The following is a 21,407-nucleotide window of genomic DNA, read 5'->3' on the forward strand; positions in this document are numbered from 1 at the left end:
CAAAGACTTAAGGTTGACTTTGACTTTGACTTTGATTTAGTTATTTGAATTAGATTTCTCCCTTCATTCCTAACAGGTACAAGTTCATCCAAAACTTATATAGTTTGTCTATATAGTCTTCAAACTTTATAAGTATTTAATCAAAATCAATTTCTAAATATTTAATCTTTTTGTCTAATAGATCCTTTTAAATTTAAATTTTGTATTTATAGATGATTAACCTATTCATAATTTTTAAAAATTAAACATCTTATTAGATATAAAGTTTAATTATGAACCTACTAAATTATTTTTTAAAATTGATGTTTAATAAAATTAACTTTCCTATGCAATTAATTTTTATAAACTATTTACAAAATAATAATAATAATGATAATAAATAAATAAATAAATAAAATTGTGATATAAAATTGTGATATCGCTAAGTTCTTTTGTCATCTTTCATCCAGTTCCACCATTCGTCGCCCATTATGGATAACACCGGTGACAAGCGCCGCCGTGTGCTGTTGATATCCTTCCCTAGTCAAGGCCACATCAACCCTTCCCTCCAATTCGCCAAGCGCCTCACGACCCATCTCGTCCATGTCACCTTTGTCGCCTCCCTCTCCGTTTACCGCCGCATGCCCCAAATCCCAACGCTCCCTCATATCTCCTTCGCCTCCTTCTCCGACGGCTACGACGACGGATTCAAACAAGGAGATGACGAACCCATTCGCTTCATGTCCGAGATGGAGCGCCTTGGATCCCAAGCAATAAGGGATATGATTAGAGTAAGCGCGGAGGAAGGCCAACCCTTCACTTGCGTCGTATATTCCATACTCTTACCATCGGTGGCTGTGGTGGCGCGTTCCCTCCACCTCCCTTCAATTCTTCTCTGGGTTCAACCTGCCACCGTTTTTACTCTGTACTACCATTACTTCTGTTAAAAGATTACGTGTTTAGATTGCTGTATTTGATTTAAATCTTCTGATAGTTAGGAGTCGATTTGTTTTTTATTTGATTTACTCTTGATTTGATTAGATTTTGTTTTGATTTGTTTACGGATTTGTTACCAGATTTTCTGATTTATAGGTAGATTTTCTAGATATCTCTCTATTTTCTCTATATATATAGAGCATTCTTGCTCTTCAAAATTCAATCATCTCATCAATTATTCAATCAATCCCTCTTTCACTAACAACTTCAATGGCTACAAAGACTCCATAATCCAGAGCATTCTCGATGACCCTTCGAGAACAATTCAATTACCTGGACTTCCATTATTAACTGCCCATGACGTTCCATCATTTCTCCTTCCTTCCAATGTTTACGATTTTGCCTTCTCCAAATTTCAAAAGCTATTTGAATTACTGGCTCAACAGACCAATCCCAAGGTTCTAGTCAACACGTTCGAGGCCTTGGAGCAGGACGTGGTGCGAGGGATGGACAAGCTCCATTTGGTGCCCATTGGACCCTTGGTTCCGTCGGCTTTTCTCGACTGTGAGGACCCTTCAGATGCCTCTTTTGGCGGTGATATGTTTCCATGTAGTCGTAACAACGATGATTACATTAGTTGGCTGAACTCCAACCCCAAAGCAGCTGTTGTTTATGTATCGTTTGGAAGCATTTCGAGGCTGTCTAAGGAACAGAATGAGGAGATTGCAAGTGGGCTGTTGAGCTTTGGACCACCGTTTCTTTGGGTGATTAGAGAGGAAGATATGGGAGATGATACATTGAGTTGCAGGTAAGGTTTAAAATAAGTGTGATTAGTGCTAGGAATCACGGATCTTCACAATCATATGATATTGTCCATTTTGATCATAAACTCTAATGGCTTTGCAAGATGTATTTGTTACTTATAAACCCATGACCACCCTAAATTAGCCAATGTGGGGCTTCCTCCTAACAATCCTCCCCTCGAACAAAATACAACATAGAGCCTCTCCTGAGGCCTATGGAGCCCTCGAACAACTTCTCCTTAATCGAGACACGACTCGTTCTCTGGAGCCATCGAACAAAGTACACCCTTTGTTTGACACTTTACTCACATTTGAGAGACTCTCTTCAGGCCTATGGAGCCCTTCAACAACCTCCCCTTAATCGAGGCCCGACTCCTTCTCTGGAGCCCTCGAACAAACTGCACCCTTTGTTCGACACTTTAGTCACTTTTGAGAGCCTCTCTTCAGGCCTATGGAGCCCTCCAATATGTTAGTTTATTTAATCTTGTATTAACCGTAATTCATTTGTATTTACTGTTTGTATTTCAAATTATGTGAGTTAAGGGAAGTTTAGCAGTTAAGGGAAGTTATTAAGGGAAGTTATTAAGGGAAGTTATTAAGGGAAGTTATTAGCAGTTAAGGGAAGTTATTAGCAGTTATTAATGTGTGGCTATTCTGTCTATATATGTACTGTGTAACAAGTTGAATAAGATGAGTAAGTTGGTTCCTCTCTTAGTTGTATGAGTGTTTTCTGACAATTGGTATCAGAGCGTGGTTACATGCCAAAGATCATGCTGAGAAATAATAACAACACTGGAGAGAGAGAAGAGTCGTCGAAGTCTGCAACAAAGGAAGGTCTGGTATCACTCCAATACCCGACGTTATCGAGAACCAACTACTCAGCATGGGCTATGAAGATAAAGGTCTATTTGCGTGCTCAAGGGGTGTGGGACGCAATCGAATCAACTGAGTCTCTGGATAGTCTTGATGAAAGGAAGGATCAAATGGCCTTAGCAGCTATCTATCAAGCAATATCTGAGGAGATGTTTTTGTTAGCAGAGAAAGAGATAGCAAAAGAAGTATGACGGACGTTAAAAACTATTCATGTCGGTGTTGAACATGTAAAGGAGGCAAAGATCCAAACTCTGAAGACTGAGTTCGAAATTATGAATATGAAGGAGTTCGAGACTATTGATGATTATGCAAGAAGGTTGACAGGAGTTGTTAATAAAATACGCACTTTTGGAGACAAGTTTGAAGAGGCATACTTGGTGAAAAAATTTCTCCGCTCAGTACCTTCTAAGTTTCTTCATATCGCATCGTCAATAGAGCAATTTGCCGATTTAAAGGTGATGACCATGGAGGAAGTCATCGGCCGTCTTAAAGCATACGTGGAACGGATCAGTGGCAACAAAGAGAATGCTGAGCATGTCTTATTGACTCAAGGAGAATGAAAAGCAAAAGAAAGTAGCGACAATGGGCCATAGCCAAGGGCGAGGTTGCAGTGGTCGCTGGAGAGGGAGAGGTCATGGACGTGGAAATGACTCGTTTCATCAAGAGAAGAAGGCTGACAAAAGTCAAAAGGTGAGGTTGCCTCAGAATGTCAAAAGGTGAAGTGCTATAATTGTCAAATGATTGGCCATTATGCATCCGATTGTGGATCAAAGAAATGGGAAGATCAGGCGCACTTGGTTGAGATGCAAAGTGATGAGGATGAGCCAGGCTTACTTACAGCACAAGTTTGTGAAGTCCGAACTCTCGGTTCACCAGAGTTGACGGAGATGGCTCTTTATGAAGAGAAGGTTGTCCCGAAAGAAATTGAGAAGAAAAACAACACTTGATTCCTAGATACGGGAGCCAGCAATCATATGACTGGTTGTCAAAGTTTGTTCTCGGAATTGAACGAGTCAGTGACCGGCACGGTGAAGTTCGGAGATGGATCACTTGTAGAGATAAAAGGACATGGAGATGTGAAGGCTGCGTCTATGAAAAAAACAGAGAAGATGATCGATGAGGAGAAAATCGATGACTCTGTTGTTAGATAAAACCTGAGGTTTTCCTTATTTAGATTTACACGTTTTCATTAGTTGATTGAATACCTTCGTTTGACCATTTGACAAACACGTCGAATGATTACCAAATTTTTAGATGGAAATTTTGTAGGAAGTGGCACAGATTTAGTTCCACTCTCCAGCCATTTTTATTTTTAGGATAAGTTAGATATTTTAATAGGTAAATCTGTTTGAGAAGATTTTATCATCACATTTTAACCGGAAGTCTTCAGCAATTCTCTCCCTGTTATTTTTCGCATTTTTATTTTCTTCCAACAACTTCCCGTCAATCGATTTCCTCTCATCGGATCTCACTGGCCGATTATCGAAAAACAACATCTGTGAAGATTGAATCGGAGAAAAAAACAGAGAAGCGAGAAGAGAAGAAGAGCGATGGCGAGAAAATCGTTGGCACTGTGAAGTTTGAATCCGAGGAGAAGAGCGATGGCGTTGTGGCGGAGGTCCAGAATGTGGCAACGAAGGAAACAAAAGAAGAGAAGGAGAAGGAGACCATTGTTTCCGGCCGTGCAATTGAAGTAGCACAGAGAACTAAACCTGTCGTGAAACAGCAGTTAGCCGGACAAGTAGAACAGGTAATTAAACCTGTTGAGGAAAAGTCGTTGGCCGGACAAGTAGAACAGGTAATTAAAACTGTCGATGAAAAGCAATTGCCCGTTGAAACAAAGACAGAGAAGAAGGAAGGCGGCGATAATGGCGGCAACAGCAGCGTTGAACAAGTTATCAAACTCGTGAAAGGAACTATTGATATTAGATGTCATTATGTGAAGGCAAAGCAAGTAGAAAGAAACAATTGCATGGAAATCCAATTACATGGACTTCAAAGAAACAAAAGATGGTGACACTTTCATCCTGCGGAGTATATTGCGGCGACATCAGCTGCTTGTCAAGGAATATGCTTAGGACGTTCGAGAAAGAATTGGTTTGAAGAATATAAGAATGTGAAGATCAAAATACAAGATTAAGGGGATGATTTGTTAATTTATTTAATCTTGTATTAACCGTAATTCATTTGTATTTACTGTTTGTATTTCAAATTATGTCAGTTAAGGGAAGTTATTAACAGTTAAGGGAAGTTATTACTGGTTAAGGGAAGTTATTAGCAGTTATTAATGTGTGGCTATTCTGTCTATATATGTACTGTGTAACAAGTTGAATAAGATGAGTAAGTTGGTTCCTCTCTTAGTTGTATGAGTGTTTTCTGACAAAATAGCCTCCCCTTAATAGAGGTTCGACTCCTCTGGAGGTCTCGAACAAAGTACACCATTTGTTTGACACTTTAGTCACTTTTGATAGCCTCTCTTCAGACCTATGGAGCCCTCGAATAGCTTCCACTTAATCGAGCCTCGACTACTTCTCTTGAGCCCTCGAACACTTTTGAGAGATTCTCTTCAGGTCTATGGAGCCCTCGAACAGCCTCCCCTTAATCGAGGCCTGACTCCTTCTTTGGAGCCCTCGAACATAGTACACCATTTGTTCGACACTTGAGTCACTCTTGAGAGCCTCTCTTCAGGCCTATAGAGCCCTCAAATAGCCTCCCCTTAATCGAGGTTCGACTCCTTCTCAGGAGGCCTCGAACAAAGTACACCCTTTGTTTGACACTTTAGTCACTTTTGAGAGCCTCTCTTCAGGCCTATGGAGCCCTCGAATAGCTTCCACTTAATCGAGCCTCGACTACTTCTCTTGAGCCCTCAAACACTTTTGAGAGACTCTCTTTAGGCCTATGGAGCCCTCGAACAGCCTCCCCTTAATCGAGGCTCGACTCCTTCTTTAGAGCCCTCGAACATAGTACACCTTTTGTTCGACACTTTAGTCACTTTTGACTACACCTTCGAGGCTCACAATTCTTTGTTCGAAATTTGAAGATTCTATTGATATAAGTTTAGGGCATGTCTCTAATACCATATTAGGAATCATGGATCTCCACAATAGTATGATATTGTAACTTTGATCATAAGCTTTTATAAGTTTGCTTTGGGCTCCCTAAAATGTCTCATACCAATGGAGATGTATTCCTCCTTACTTATAAATCCATGATCATTCTCTAAATTAGCTAATTAGCCATCTTTAATTGCAGGGAGGAACTAGAAGCGGTAGGAAAGATAGTTCCATGGTGTTCACAACTAGAGGTTCTATCAAGCCCAGCCACAGGATGTTTTGTAACGCACTGCGGATGGAATTCGACGTTGGAGAGTTTGGTTTGCGGGGTTCCGATGGTGGGGTTTCCACAGTGGGCGGATCAAGGAACCAATGCAAAGATCATTGAAGACATGTCGGAGACGGGAGTGAGGGTGGAGGTGGGCATGGATGGGATGGTTAAGCGAGAAGAGATAAAAAGGTTTAAATATTTCTTCTCATCATCTCGTTTCAAACCACAACTATTTGAAATTCATATCATTCAAATTTTTGTTTAAGATATTTTCATTGATTTTAGGTGGGATGTTTATAAGAAATGGTAATAAAATAAAATGAACTCCTATAAATCTACATGCATCAATTGTAATGTTTGATCAACACGGAACTGGTTTAAGCTAGAAACGAAAATCTAGCTTGCTTGGAGACTAGACAACTTTCACATAGTTAGGTCGAGTGTATGATTTTAGGTGGCCTCATAGTCACTCCTTATTTATGAGTAAGAGGTGCTTCAGCTCCTTTTTGTCATCATAGTAATTCTTAACATGTTCTTGAAGTCGCCAAACTACTCGATGAAGGTAACGATCTGCATGAATCTAGTGAGGACGACTCAAAGGAACTTCTTAACAATGGAGATCTCCCCCACCTTGTCACCTAATGAACGAATGTCAGTGATGATAGTTGTCAACTGCATGGCAAAGTCATCTACCAATTTACCGTCCTTCATATGGATAGCCTCAAAATCACTCCTCAAGGTTTGCACCTTTGCTTCCTTGACCTGTTCCACACCCACATGCATTGTTTGCAGCGTCTCCCATGCTACTTTTGTTGAGTCCTTCTCCACCCATATGAGAAAGAGGAAAGTTTCTTTGAATGGAATAGCCTTACATGTTTTTCATTCTTTTTAGTGCTGTGAATAAAGGGTGCATTCAAATACTATTTATAGGGGAGAAAACACTGACAATTAGAATACTATTTCTAGGGGAGAAAACACTAACAATTATTTTAAACTTTCTACACAAGTTAAGGACAGCTAACAAGTCTACTAAATAAATAGATAACAAGTTTTCTAAATTTCTCAAGTTAATAACTACTAACACTTTTACAAGTTAAGCTCATTGACTCACAGGGTCATGACAATAACAATAGACTTCTTTTTCAACTTGGAGATCCTTAAAATGACAATAAACCCTCTCACACTCCAAAAACTATCGTAAAATAAAAAATTAACAGATCACCACGACATACGAACAACCTTAAAGAGGTACCCTTATGCTGCAAGTTGAGTGAATGGTGTCATAGCTTTGTGGGGGGATTAGGGGGTTCCTGATCAAGACCCAACTGCTCCTAGTTTTAGCATGGAAAACGTGAGACCCACATTGTAGCTATCATTTAGCTAGATGGGATAAGGGAGGGGTAACCCCTTCCAAATGAGTGGGGATTATTATGGACCTAGGTGGTCAAATGAGTGGGGATTATTATGGACTTAGGTGGTTGCAACTCACCTCTAGCTAAGATACCAAGTAGTCTCATAAAACCATGCACGAGGTAGATTCTCGTAGGTCACTAGTCATTCACAGCTTAGCATAAGAAACTCTCAGGGTTTAAATGAAAGGACATAGAAACAAAGTAGCCCCTAGGGGTTAAGACTAGAACCAGACATCCTAGAGCCAATGAGAAGTCCATGTTTATCTGTTAAGCATAGAATGCGATAAGAGCCTACAAGTTGGTGACTTACTTTGTATAATTTTTATACTCAGCCTTCCTATATCTTCCCTTTTCAGGTGCGTGAGGTGTCAGGTCAAGAGAGGGTGTATTTGAGAGATGTGGATTGTCACATAGAGTCCGGTTCTTTCTTTTATACACAAACCTTCATGTTTTTTTTTTTTTTTTCTTTGAAATAAATGATTTTCATTTTGATGTCTTTCTAAATATTTCTTGCATTTCATCGTCGTTTTGAGTCATGGTTTGTAGTAAAATATTGGGTCGTATCAATAAGATTAACCTGTTATACACCAAACTAATTATTTAGAAACTTATGAGATACTCGCACCGAACAAATGAAAAAAACCATCTACTATTCAACAAGAGGTGGATTGTATTTTCTCATAATTTTCACGTGGCATAAACTTTCACCTCTTCTCTTCCCCTCTCCTAGGAATTTATCACTCTCAAAGCTTATAGAAATTAAGGACAAACTTGGTCCACAAAAGCCTTGAAGTTTGAGTATGAAGAACCGCCGTGGGCGGTGGCTCCCTTAGCCAACTCCTTCCATTTCACCACATTCTTCCTTATCTCTTCTCCTTTCTTTGAATCTCCCATCACCAACTCCAAGCATCTTTTTATCTCCTCTCGCTTAACCACGCCATCCATCCCCACCTCCAACCTCACTCCCGTCTCCGACATGTCTTGAATGATCTTCGCATTCGTCCCCTGATCCGACCACTGTGGAAACACCACCACCGGTACCCCGCATACCAAACTCTCCAACGTCGAATTCCATCCACAATGCGTTAGAAAACATCCTGTCGCTGGCCTTGATAGAACCTCTATTTGTGAACACCATGACACTATCTTTCCTAAACCTTCCAATTCCTCCCTACAACTCAAAGTATTTACTTCTTCAATGTCTCGAATCACCCACAAAAATGGTCGTCCACAGCTTAATAACCCTCTTGCTATCTCCTCTTTTTGGTGCTTCGATAACGTTGATATACTTCCCGACGATACGTAAATTACAGACCCTTTAGGTTTTGAGTTCAACCAGTCGATATAACTGTTAAAAGAATACGAACAAAACAAAATTTAAATTCAACCCTAACCCATAAACTTAAAACTACAGGTAAGGAATACAACTGTATTAGTATCGAGCTTATGTTCAAAATGGACAATATCATACCTGGTAGTAGATTGAAACAAATCACATCGGGAGGAGGCTTCTGATGGAATCAATGGTCCGATGGGTATCAAATGGAACTTGCTAATCGCTCTAAGCGCGTCGTGCTCCAATTCGTCGAATGTGTTGATTACAACCATTGGATTGGTCTCTTGCTCGAGTAATTCAAATTGCCTCCGGAATATTGGGAGAGCAAATTCATAAGCATCTGAAGAACCAAAGAACGAAGGAAGATCACGAGCCGTTAACAATGGAAGGCCAGGTAGTTGAATAGTTGCCAACGGATCATCGAATACGCTTTGAATTATGTCATGATAACCATAGTTGTAATAGTAGTACAAAGCAAAAACAATAGCCGGTTGAATCCAAAGAAGAATCGCCGGAAGGTGGAGGGAACGCGCCACTATAGCCACCCATGGGAGGAGTATAGAATAAACAATGCAAGTGAAGGGTTGGCCTTGTTCAACACCCGCCACAATCATATCCTTAATAGCTTGAGACCCACGTCGCTCCAGCTCCGACATGAAATGATTGATGTCGTCCCCTTGTTTGAAACCGTCGTCATAGCCATCGGAGAAGGAGGCGAATGACACGTGAGGCAGCGTTGGGGTTTTGCCCATGCGGCGATAGGCGGAGAGAGAGGTGACGAAGGTGACATCAATGCGGCGGCGCGTTAGGCGTTTGGCGAATTCGAGGGCGGGGTTGATGTGTCCTTGAGCAGAGTATGTTATCAACAGCACACGGTGGCGGTGGGGTGCTGTGTTGTCCATGTTGATAAGATGCAAGCAGTTGGTTGGTTGAGGGATAATTTATAAGATAAAGGGAGGGGAGAAGTTTATAAATGACGTTTGCTGTGACGTAATTTATCCAAATATTGTGTTCGCACATGACATTTGCTATGACGCATTAGTTAAGTGTTCCAACTCAATTTCTTTTGGTTGAAGTAGCTTGTGGTTCTGGTTTCAGGCACGTGGCCAGACAAAATTGGACACTCCTTTATGTTTTTTATTTGTCTTCTACTTATGTTTAAATAACTTTTCTTCTCTCACAAATTCAATTTTTGTTTTTCTACTAATTCTACTCTAAACGTGTAACGACACTAAATTTTCTACTTAACATAAGGTCGTTGTTGTATAATGTAGAAATAGTTCATTTAAACTTTCATAAAATATAACTTTTATCTCAAAATACAGTCAAGTACTTAATTGGTTTGAAAATAGCTTTAGGACTACATAACAAAAGACTCATTAAAATAAATAAACGTTTAAATTAAAAACATTTTATTCTAGCCTAAGTTTAAGAAAATAAATTTGACTACTCTATGCATGTGCAATGGTCTCGAGTTGCGATGTCGTCGTCAGTCGTACAGAGATGTGCTGCCTTTACCTAAAATAGAAGTAGCACGTGGCTCGAGTATTTAAAGAAATACTTAGTAAGTGACTCCACTATTGTGGTTAAATGCAAACACATGCAATTTCATAAATGAGACTTATCATAATAGTCTGTTTTCCTACGACGGCTATCCTAACGGGCAACTTGGATATGTAATTATTTCCTACACACGGCTCACACGTGCAAGTATGGACCCACCAATCGGTTCGTACACCACCTGGGCTCCTTTTCTTGTTGGGTGAGTATTCTCTGGTAGCTCTTGATACCGGACACCCGTTAGAAATAGCAGCCGTCAAGGTAGAATTATGTCAAACACATGATTGTTCTCCTCCCTGGTAGTTTACGTGTCCGTATCATTGTGAAGGAATAGGGGTATAGCCCAATGCATAAACACATAATAATGCATGAGGTCCCAACATTTTTCTATTTTCATTATCTCTTTTAATACAACCTCGCTAGCGTTTCGTACCTATCATAACATTTTTCATATCTTTCATGCATATGTTGGGGTTGTAATTCATGCTAGTTCGTCATTTTACATGTCAATCATATCATATCATTCAGATTACATAAATATGTCATATCATAACGTTCCATGCTTCCGAACATAACAACTTTTATCATTTACATATCATACTATAACATATCGCATCACACTATATCATATCATAAATATGTCAATTTATCTATGTGTTAAGATTTCATGTGAGCATCAAAAACTTTGCATGAGTAGAATCTTGGAATGTTATATATATTTTTTTTTCATTTTTATTAAAGATCTCATTTTCTATTATTACGGTCTTATGGAAGATAGTATTACTCTTGTAGGAAAGAATTTGATGTAGTTATTTTAACTGGTAGTATTATGTACTTTCTCGCCCTCTGATATTTACTCGGATTTTTCATTTTCTTTCTCTATGTATATACTGTGCTTTATCTGTTCACAAATATTCTTGACTAATTTTTAATCTATTCTTACTTCCAAATCTTTCATTTTTTGGTTATCCTTTGTATTTTGTTCTTTTTTTATATATATATAAAAAAAAACAAAGTGTTCAAGTAATGTAAGAATTTCATAAAATAAGTATGTGGGACATAAAATGAATGAAGTAACTATGTATGACATATACAAACTCCTAGATGCCTCAAAACACTCCCTTGTGACTTCAAGACTCCCGCACGCGCTCCCACCTTGATTTGTGGCATCACTCACCTGGAAAAAAAAATAGAAAGAGATGAATATAAAAATACTCATTAAGCAAGCTACTTGTAGGCTTTTTTCGCATCCTTATCTTAGTAGGTATCCACGACCTTGTCTCGGGGTTCTAGCGAGTGCGGACTAAGCTGCAACTCTCTTTCCTACAACTCAAATGGCTTACTAAACTTATGCAGTAGATGATCAGTGTCCTGGGATGAGGCGCGATCTCACAAGTAAAACTGAGGGGGGAGTATGACTGGATCTGAATCAATATCCCTCTCTGAACATCATCCGTGGGGTTAGCTAACAACCCTCCCACGAGGCCATACTACCAATAAAATTGGGGGGTTGTGATCCCCATTGTGCCAGTCAGCTACTAGTTTGTCCTACGTGGTCCCATGCTCGCCCGCTCAGGGAGAAGTTTCTACGACTCAGGGGTCCTATTTAGGAGACCCCTTAGCTATCACCAATAGGTCTAGGCACAAATCACACTACCCTATTCGACTCTGCCTGGCTCAACGATCTCGGTATCGGAGTATTGTCTTGACAGTACGGTACCGGAACAGAGAGGGAAGTGGAGGTTTTGGTGACACTATCCACACTACTCAAGTCCGTTGGGCTACCTCGGTTGTCTACAATTACTGTGGTATCCTACTAGGTATTTCTAGGGCGGATCTTGGTGGCTTAGACTTGGATTCATTCATCTCTAGGATTCTCGCTCAAGGTCTTTCAAACTTGTCGTGATCTAGAATACTAGGGTCTGGGTCCGCTAATCATCCTTCCGCGGACCTGAATGCATGGTATTCTAGAGGTATCCCATTCTAGGTCTTTGTCTAGCCTACTCAGTGTCAAGCACCTTAGTCTAGGCTCTTCGTTTCTTCCTATTCTCAACAAGAAAGACAACACAAGCAATCATGCACTTGAGTTATCATGCGGCAGGCATGTACGGGAAGATAACGTCCATCTTCACCTGGAGAGCAGATTTCACAAATTTTCCTTCCTTATTTCACATGCACACAATATCACAATCACATCCTAAAGTGAATTAGGTACAATTGATTTTCTTATTTAATTCTTTTTCATGGCTTATAAACTAATATACTAGGTCTGGCTAGCTCGGAATATCAATTTGATAACATGCATGCTTATTTCAAGCGGTTCCTACAAGTATTGCTCATGGGAATCAAAATGATTATTTACATGGTTGACGCATGCCTTCTCGAACTCGAATTTCTTGCCGGAGAGGATTCCAAAAAGTCTAAAATTTTCTTGATGGATCCTAGTTCCCATAAAAGTAAGATCAGTATTACTCATGCTCCTACACGTGCTCCTCACGCTCTATGAAGGGGTTCTACGAGCAATCCCACGTGCGTGTTTGATCTCTGAAGGGGTTCAAGGTTTTTCACTCAAAAAGACTTGTCGGATCTACCTAAAACCAAATCGAAAATCCATGACCGTACCTTGTTTGATCTTTGGTTTTCTTCCCTTAATGAGCGAATCCACCACCCAAACTTCTCTTCCAGCACCAAGAGGAGTTCTATTGAGGCTTTCTTGGCTTGGATCATCTTCCAATGCCAGATTTAGGGTGACAAGCTTTTCTTCTCTTCTTCTTTCCTAAACCCTAATTTTTTCCTTTTTTTCTCTCTTTTCTTTTTCCCCTTTTTGCTTCATTTCTCCTTCTTGCTATGTTCCAACTATCCATTCCACTCAGGTAGGAGCAAGGTTAAAATGACCGTTTTGCCCTTAGTTTGACTTTGACTATTCTTTTAATCTTACAACCATCCCGAACATGATTTCCTTCTTCATCGACTTGAGTCCTGATCTTCTCGGCCTACAAGAAAATCCTATGATCTTATTATAGGTACATATTTCATATCTCAGGAAGAAAATCAATAATCATTAATTACCTCCTAAAATCAGTGTTACATAACCCAACCAAAAAAATATTATGGATAAAAAAAAAATTAGTTTTTCAAAAATTCAACCCACCTAGATCGAAATATAAAAATGATTTGGATTAGGTAATCCAAATTATTATGAAGATAGGATTATGAAGATAAAGTCAAAGATCTAGCTTCCACCTTTTTCAATAATGAATTGACAACCTCATTTTTGTATGCAAAATTCCATGAACCTCCCTTCATATTTGATTCCTATAAATAAATCTTTCCCAAAAAACAAGAACAAGCCAATTAACCATAGTGGTTTAAGATGAGAAACCCCCACTTCCTTCTCGTATGCTTCCCTTCCCAAGGATACATAAACCCTTCCCTCCAACTCGCCAAGCGACTCATACACCTTAACATTGATGTCACCTTCGCCACCACCATCGCCGCCGCCCGCCGCATGAACAACGCCCAACAAACCCCAACAACAAAGGGCTTGTCTTTCGCGACGTTCTCCGACGGCTTCGACGACGACAATCTCAAACTCAGCGCCAACATCACCCACTTCTTCTCTGAACTCAAACGCTGCGGCTCTCAATCTCTCACCAACCTCATCACCTCCGCAGCCAACAAAGGCCGCCCCTTCACTTTCCTAATCTACGGCCTCTTACTCAATTGGGCAGCCGACATCGCCACTTCCTTCAATATACCCTCAGCCCTTTTCTTCGCTCAGCCTGCAACCGTCTTAGCTTTGTACTTCCATTACTTCCATGGCTATGAAGAACCCATTTGCAACAAACTCCAAACCCCATCTTCATGCATAGAATTACCAAACTTGCCATTGTTTACAACTCGTGATATGCCATCTTTCTTCTCCCCATGTGGGCCCCATGCGTTTATAATTCCTCCAATGAGAGAGCAACTCGAATTCCTCGGTGGACAAACTCGGTCAAAAGTCTTAGTCAACACATTTGACACGTTGGAAACTGATGCCTTGCGAGCCATTGATGAGTTGAAAATGATTGCAATCGGACCCTTGATTCCTTCTAGTCATGATGATGGTGGCAATCTTTTCCACGTGTCGAGTGAGGATTATATCGGATGGTTGAGCTCCAAGGCGGAGCGCTCGGTTGTTTATGTATCATTTGGGTCGATTTGTGAGTTGTGTGAGGAGCAAGAGGAGGAGGTTTTGAATGGTTTGTTGGAGAGTGGACGGCCATTCATGTGGGTTGTGAGATCCAATTACGATGAGGAGAAGTTCAAGAAGGTGGGAATGAAAGGGAAAATTGTGTCGTGGTGCCGTCAAATTGAAGTGTTGAAGCATCCGTCGGTGGGTTGTTTTGTGAGTCATTGCGGGTGGAATTCGACGATTGAAAGCTTGAGTCTTGGGGTGGCGGTGGTTGGGTTTCCGCAGCAGATAGATCAGATGACGAATGCGAAGCTTGTGGAAGATTTGTGGAAGACGGGAGTGAGAGTGAAGGGTAATTCAGAAGGGGTTGTTGAGAGGGGAGAGATTAGGCGATGTTTGGATTTGGTGATGGGGAATGAAGAGATTGAGAGGAATGTCAAAGTGTGGAAGCAATTGGGTAGGCAAGCTGTGGAAGAAGGTGGATCCTCAACTTTGAATCTTCAGGCTTTTGTTGCTCAGATTGATGGTGGTGGTACAGATTGAGAGAGATCTTAAAAACTATCTATTTTGTTGTTTATGTATTTGTCTTATTTTCTTGCTTATCACTAAATGAATGATTATTATACATGGAGGGTTTTTCTTATTCAACCCAAAAACGATAACAGCCGAGTATTGTTGGGATATGGACCCTAACGTCTAAAGATCAAACATATATACCGTAGATATTTGGTGAAGATCATAGATATATAGATCAGATATTTGGTAAAGACAAATATATTTGTTAGATGGGACGTTCTAGGTTTAAATTTTTTAGAGCTATATTTAGTAAATTGAAACCTATTGATAAAATTTCTGGCCAATATTAGTCCTTGTGTTTTCTCTCGCCAACATGTATTTTCTCTCCTATTCTTTGTGTCAAATGTGTTGTTGAGCGATTCTAACAATTAGTATTAGAGCTAACAACTGATATTCATCCTAACAAGTTAATTAGTATTAGAGCTAACCAATCCTAACAAGTAATTAGAGAGGTCTATTTTATGTGAAAGAATCTACTTGAAATGGAGAGGGGTTCATGTTTAGACGGTAAATAAAAGAGGGAGTAGGGAACATTTTTTTTTTTAGATAAATGGGGTCGATGACAAGATTCTATTCCCCGTCCTTGTCCGCACCTAATTCCCAGTCTTGCTTGTCCTTACCAACTTTTTGGCTATGATAAAAGAAACAAAAACAAAAAAAACAAAAAAACAAAAAAAAAAAAAAAAAAAAAAATTAATTTTGAGACTCTAATTGTAATATTCAAACAAAAGACTTAGTGGTATTGATTTTTTAGAAATTAGGGAGATAGAACTTAGATTATATATTTTTTTAAAAAAAATATATATATATATATGTAATATATTTTTTTTTATTTTTTTTAATCATTTTTAATAAAGATTATATTGAGAAATGAAAAATTTTGAAATAATCATTTTTTAAAATAATAATAAACAAAAAATAGTTACCCGCACGAAACCCAATTCCTTCAAATTTTCCATCACTTCGATCCCCTAGAAAATAAATGAAAATTTTTATGAGGATGGGAAATGAAATAGGTAGAGGAGATGAGGAGAAGAAGGTTTCCCTGTCTCTTCCCTGTGAACATCTCTAAGAGTAATAGTAACATTCGAACTAGGTAAAATAACAACTAGTCGCATTTGTCTAAATAGGTAACGTACAAATTAGAAGAGGTGAATAGCCAATCAAAAACGTCGAAGATTATATTTCCCACCTAAATACATGTTCAAACAAGTCAGTTCAATAAATAAAGGACCAAATTTTTGGCATTGTAAATGGTTTATTTTGATTTTAGGTTGTGAATTGACATTGATTGGGTTGGTTACTATCATTGTCATTGATTATTATGATTTAAGGAATTTGGATATTACCGATCTTCTTCCGACCCTTGTGGGCAACAAACTACGTATCGGATGACGATTATGTGTGCTATCAACGTCACTTTAGAAATGTCACCGCAGACTTTTCAAAACAAAAGGACACTTTTTTTTTTCCACAATCGTCACTAAACTTTAAGCTTTGATTTGTGGTGACTCGATTTTCGAGATTCGAATCTCCAATCACTCAAAAGACAAAGGTGAAGATAAATAAAATAAAAATAAAAATAAGATAAAAGTTTGCACGTTTTAAAGACAAATAAAAAAAATCGTATAAATAGTTGTTGTCCCTAATAAGTCATCATGGACTTTATCTAAGCTCGGGAAGTTATTGCCTAACTCTACAACAATATGAGACGAAGCTATTTTCTTATTGACTCAATTCAAGTTTGGAAGTTGTTCATGTTATGATATGATACGATAGTGTCGTGGACAACATATCAGATAAATTTTAATTTATTATTGATTAATATTATTTAAATTAAATTTTGTATTAACATATTAGATAAATGCTACCATGTGAAAATTTTGCATGTCAGTGCTGAAATTGGGCTTGGGTTTCCTCATGGGCCGGCCCATTTAAATTTCCCGCCATTAACATAATTCTAAGCGGTTTCCCCTAGGCTTCCCGCCATCTCCTCTTCTTCCCGCTCTCACTCTTTCCCTCCTTCCCTCTCCAATTGACTATCATCGCCATAGATACGAGGTTTTCCCGTGGAATCAAAGCATGGTTCTATGGCTTCCAAACGCTCCTCCATTGTTCATCAACCTCAACCTCTACAAGCTGGCTTCCTCCATTTACCCCGCAAAAAACCCAAGAGCCTGCCGCAATCGGATGAACTTGCATCCAAAGTTGGGGATAAGATTTCGTATTATGCTGCGAAGGATCTGCGTATCAAGCGAGTTTTCTCTCCCAATTTAGATAATCGCTCTTCGGAGCCATCGGAAGGGCAGATTAGCGACAAAGATGGGCCGATTACCGCCAATGGAACTTGTCCGAATGGAGATAGTGGAGTCGGTAAAATCTCCAAAACTGCAGAGGTCCGGAATGAGAATTTTCGCAATTCGAATGGGTATGTTGAATTGGGCGACGAGGATCGGAGATGTGATGGGAAGAGTGTGGAACTGGTGCATTCTACACCTCCTGATGCGGAGGTTCTGGCTGGGGGTCTTGTGGCGGCTTCTTCAAATGGATGTCCTCGCTCAAGCCATGGAAGCGTTTTAGGGGATATTTGTGCGAAAGCTGACTGTAGAATTGACTCTGTTACTAGAACTGGATCCGTAAGTATCTTGATTAAGTTGAATTTTCCCTCCATTGGTTTTATTTTACTATTATTGCTATTATTATTTTGCATTGATTTCTTACGAATGCTCTTCTGTTGGCTCAATCAATAGACCTCATGGGATTATTGTCATTAGTGAATGTTTGAAGTAATTAGAACTGCTAATACTCTCTTGTTTATGTTAGTCTAATATGGGTCTTGAAATAATGAATTAGGTGCTCAAACCATGTTCTAAACGGAAGTTATTCAAGGCACCTGGTTCCATTGCCTACAAAAGATTGCTGCCCTTTTTGCTGGATGGCGACAATTGTAACTTCTGTGCCCACTATGTTCTTTACTATTTATCCAGGTTTATTTTCGCACTAACTTATTTTAATTGCCAATATGCTACAGACATCCTACAAGGAGATTTGTGCTCAAAACGTGAAAAAAATTTGAAGAAGGAAAATATTGAATCTAATCTGTGTAATCGTGCCAATGAGTCATCTTTTATTGATTCAGATACTAGTGTAAATAATGCAGTTTTGGCCTACGGCATATCATGTAACACTATGAAGCTAAATTCAACGCCTCCAGATAATGGGGATGCTAAAAACTTTCAGAATGGCAGTGATTCAAGGAATGACCCGACTTTAGTCAAAGAGAATTCTGGTTTGAAAAGGGATGTAGTTTCTGTCTCTTCTCTTGACAAAAAGCTGACAGAGAATGGAGGGCCCTCAGAGAATCAGATAGAGGATCGATTCTCTAATGAACAATCCAAAACCTTCGTAATTGAGAGGCTTGATGGAGGAGATCCCTTTATATCTTCAAATCTTTCCTCAGAAGTAGACAACTTTAAGTCCCATGTTTCGGAGAAGTTGTGTAACAATGTTTCTGAGGATATCAAATCAGAAAATCATTCCAAGGAAGAAATCAAGATATCATCATTGGATTCTGACATTGCTTGTAACCTAGTGAAGGAAGAAAGGAAGAACGAAAAAGTGTCATGCACTCGAGGCACAGATCAATATCTTGGTAGTTCCACTGTTGGTGAAAATGATTGCAACATTGCTACAGAGAGTGACAAGAAATATGGTCCCTGTGTTAGAAACAAAGTGGTGAGATTCATGAAATGGTTTTACTTATATCCTTTTCTGCTACCTCCTTTAAACATTCTGCATGATTGCTTTTGGTGGGTGCCATAATTTGGAAATGAATGTTTTGCAGCCTTGGGGAATGACATCCAACTTGATCATCAAACTATTGTTGTTGTGTGTGTGTGTATTACTACTAATATAATTAACTACTTATCAGGTTCGCAATCCACTTGTACAATTGAAGTCGAAATACAACCAAGTTTCAGTTAGCTATCGTAGGATGCTTCCATTCCTTGAGGATCTTTTTAAAGATAACCCAGAAAACTGTATGCATCCACTCCCCCAGGATAATCTTCATTCCATATAGTTGTGCTTGTTGATTCTGTTAAAGACTGATTTTTATCAATATTTTATATTCTCAGGTGCTTCGGGAAACATTGACTCTCCAAGACCGGAGAAAGAATTGCCAACTATGAATTTGCAATCACCGAGTTCAAATTCTCACAATTCCCGGGATAGATCAGAAGGCTTAGCATCTTGCAACATGCCATGCGATGGAAGTTTAGATACTCCCTCAATGCCTGGGTCGAATACTATGAACGAAATGGTTTGTGAAACAGAAAAAGTTCTATTGCATAATGGACTCAATGATGAACTTCTATCATCACCTAAATTACAGATGCATCACTTGCATTCTGAACAGGAGATGTTGGATACATGTATGTTGAAAGTGGACCCTCAATTGTATGATCAAGCAGTCTTATCTAGTTATGATCTGCTTACTGGAAAAGGATCTAGAATGGTCTCTCAACAATCACCAATCACTTCAGAAGGCTGCACAAATTTGACAGATAATGTTTCTGATGCCGCTAAACTTTCTGAGAGAAACAGCTTAGAACCTAATCCTTTATGTGTAGAAGCATGTGTTCTACCAGCAAGGCGCATTAATGTTGGAAAGGGAATTCGTAAGCAAAACCCACGAGGATGCAGAGGAATCTGCAATTGTTTGAACTGTTCCTCTTTTCGTCTCCATGCTGAAAGAGCATTTGAATTTTCTCGAAATCAGCTGCAAGATGCTAAAGTAGTTGCTTCAGACTTGATGAAAGAATTGTCGTTTATACGTGATGTGCTGGAAAAATGTTCTGATGGTGCATATGGTGATGCTGGATATCATTCAAATAAGGTAAGTGCTTAAATTAGTTATTGTGCTTTCCTAAGATTTTGCTTTGAAATTTTCCTTGCTTTGAGCTATTGCTGTATTTTTGTCTTACATTTTAATTGATTGGCACTCATTTCATTTAAAAACTTCAGTATTTCATATGACCAATAATGCGCTACTGTAATAGTATACACATGTTACACTGGTAAATCTCGTCTTAAGAGAGTAATTGATTCTAGTAACAGGAAAGAAGTAATTACTTTATTTAATTTGTAATTTTGATGTTTATTATGTCACCGTGACTGCCTGATGTGAGCTAATAAACTTGATTTTGTAGAATAAGTTAAGTACGGTTACTAACTTATGGAGCAATTATAGGAGAATTAGGAGAATGAGCAGTAGTTGCCACCAAGTTTTGTGCTGAAGACCGTTAATGGTTTTAAAGAAAGTTTAGGAAGTTAGTTACTACTACCAAATGTTGGACTTGTCCCAGGATCAAAATATCTCTCTCCTCAAATTTTTACTTTGCTTCTCTTGTTTCGACATATTTTTTTTGATCGTGGGACAAATCCAACACCTAAGAGTTTTCAATTTTTTTTTTTTTTAATGAAAAAGCTTCAATAGTCCTACTCAGCCAGACTTTTATGTCACTTCCTTTTAAGCTGGCTTGCATACTCGTGTAATAACCTTGACCATGAAATATCAGAGCTCTATTTCATGCATTTACAGGTGAAAGAAGCTTGTAGGAAAGCATCTGAAGCAGAGTTAGTTGCAAAAAACCGCCTTCTACAAATGAACTGCAAACTTGACATTCAAAGCAGAATCATGGTACAGTCTCCATATATTAGCAATATTTGTTTCTTCCATTTAAAACTATATGTTCTCTTCAATGTCAAGCCTTTGAAGATTAAGTTTGCTTAGTCATTGAAAGTTCGTTGTCTTTGACAGTGCCCCCAACGACCAAATGTTCGATTTTCTAGTGAAATTAAGAAAAGAAAGATTGAAGGTGGCAAATAGAGCAACGTGATGAAGACTTCGAATCTGAATAGTGTGACAAAAGTTACAGCCTTCACTCTTTGTGCATATGTGAGGCTAGGATTGCATGAATGAATTGGATGGTCTTTCTTTCCATATGAAAGGCATTTGCATCACAGAGTGAAAGGATTGCTTCTTGACGATGAAGGAAGAAAAAGGTTTCATTCTGGTTGACCTCTAAATACAGTAAGTTTCATAATCTTTTTAGACACCTAAAATTGAAGGTGTCAATACCTTTTCTTTTTCTTTAAAAGAAAGATAGTAGCACAACAGTAACAGAGTGGATTATGTATAGTGTAGATTATTGGTGGGTTGGTAAGGGGTGTATATTAACTTCATTGATGTGATCTTGAGTTGAAATTAAGAGTGAGTGATTTAGTCATACCATCTGCCATTGTTTATTAGGGGAAGGTACGTAGTTGAATATTAGCAAGTTTTAAAGTAGTTTTCAAAATCACCTTTGTATTTTATTGAATTAGTAATTGTAAGTGCGTGGAGTAGGCGGTACAATGCCTCAACATCC

At 38.9% G+C, this 21,407-nt stretch overlaps 4 protein-coding genes across 5 annotated transcripts; 3 read left to right on the forward strand and 1 right to left on the reverse strand.

Moving 5' to 3' along the window:
* The first annotated feature begins 465 nt into the window (after window positions 1–465).
* Window positions 466–6,225, forward strand: LOC147787483 (phloretin 4'-O-glucosyltransferase-like). The gene is made up of 4 exons (XM_087119216.1): window positions 466–915; window positions 1,180–1,723; window positions 5,844–6,104; window positions 6,201–6,225. The coding sequence occupies exons 1-4, from the start codon at window positions 471–473 to the stop codon at window positions 6,223–6,225; spliced, it is 1,275 nt and encodes a 424-aa protein (XP_086975342.1). The 5' UTR covers window positions 466–470.
* A 1,735-nt stretch (window positions 6,226–7,960) lies between these two features.
* On the reverse strand, window positions 7,961–9,592 carry LOC111778338 (phloretin 4'-O-glucosyltransferase). The gene is made up of 2 exons (XM_023658095.2): window positions 8,799–9,592; window positions 7,961–8,675 (listed from the first exon to the last, which is right to left on the reverse strand). The coding sequence occupies exons 1-2, from the start codon at window positions 9,563–9,565 to the stop codon at window positions 8,087–8,089; spliced, it is 1,356 nt and encodes a 451-aa protein (XP_023513863.1). The 5' UTR covers window positions 9,566–9,592; the 3' UTR covers window positions 7,961–8,086.
* A 3,963-nt stretch (window positions 9,593–13,555) lies between these two features.
* Window positions 13,556–15,027, forward strand: LOC111779135 (mogroside I-E synthase-like). Its single transcript, XM_023659211.2, has one exon. The coding sequence runs from the start codon at window positions 13,597–13,599 to the stop codon at window positions 14,941–14,943; it is 1,347 nt and encodes a 448-aa protein (XP_023514979.2). The 5' UTR covers window positions 13,556–13,596; the 3' UTR covers window positions 14,944–15,027.
* Window positions 15,028–16,967: 1,940 nt separating this feature from the next.
* Window positions 16,968–21,268, forward strand: LOC111778760 (uncharacterized). 2 transcript variants are annotated; one of them, XM_023658734.2, is made up of 8 exons: window positions 16,968–17,612; window positions 17,830–17,923; window positions 18,008–18,711; window positions 18,908–19,016; window positions 19,113–19,297; window positions 19,394–19,873; window positions 20,579–20,677; window positions 20,798–21,268. In XM_023658734.2, exons 1-8 carry the CDS (start codon window positions 17,067–17,069, stop codon window positions 20,864–20,866), a joined length of 2,286 nt encoding a protein of 761 aa, XP_023514502.2. In that variant the 5' UTR covers window positions 16,968–17,066; the 3' UTR covers window positions 20,867–21,268. The 2 variants fall into 2 exon arrangements, with proteins under 2 accessions (XP_023514502.2, XP_023514501.2); XM_023658733.2 differs by having other exon boundaries at window positions 19,113–19,873.
* Window positions 21,269–21,407: the final 139 nt, after the last annotated feature.

This window comes from Cucurbita pepo, chromosome 17 (assembly GCF_057944985.1).
Source record: "Cucurbita pepo subsp. pepo isolate OVF chromosome 17, ASM5794498v1, whole genome shotgun sequence".
NCBI classification, from domain to species: Eukaryota; Viridiplantae; Streptophyta; class Magnoliopsida; order Cucurbitales; family Cucurbitaceae; genus Cucurbita; species Cucurbita pepo.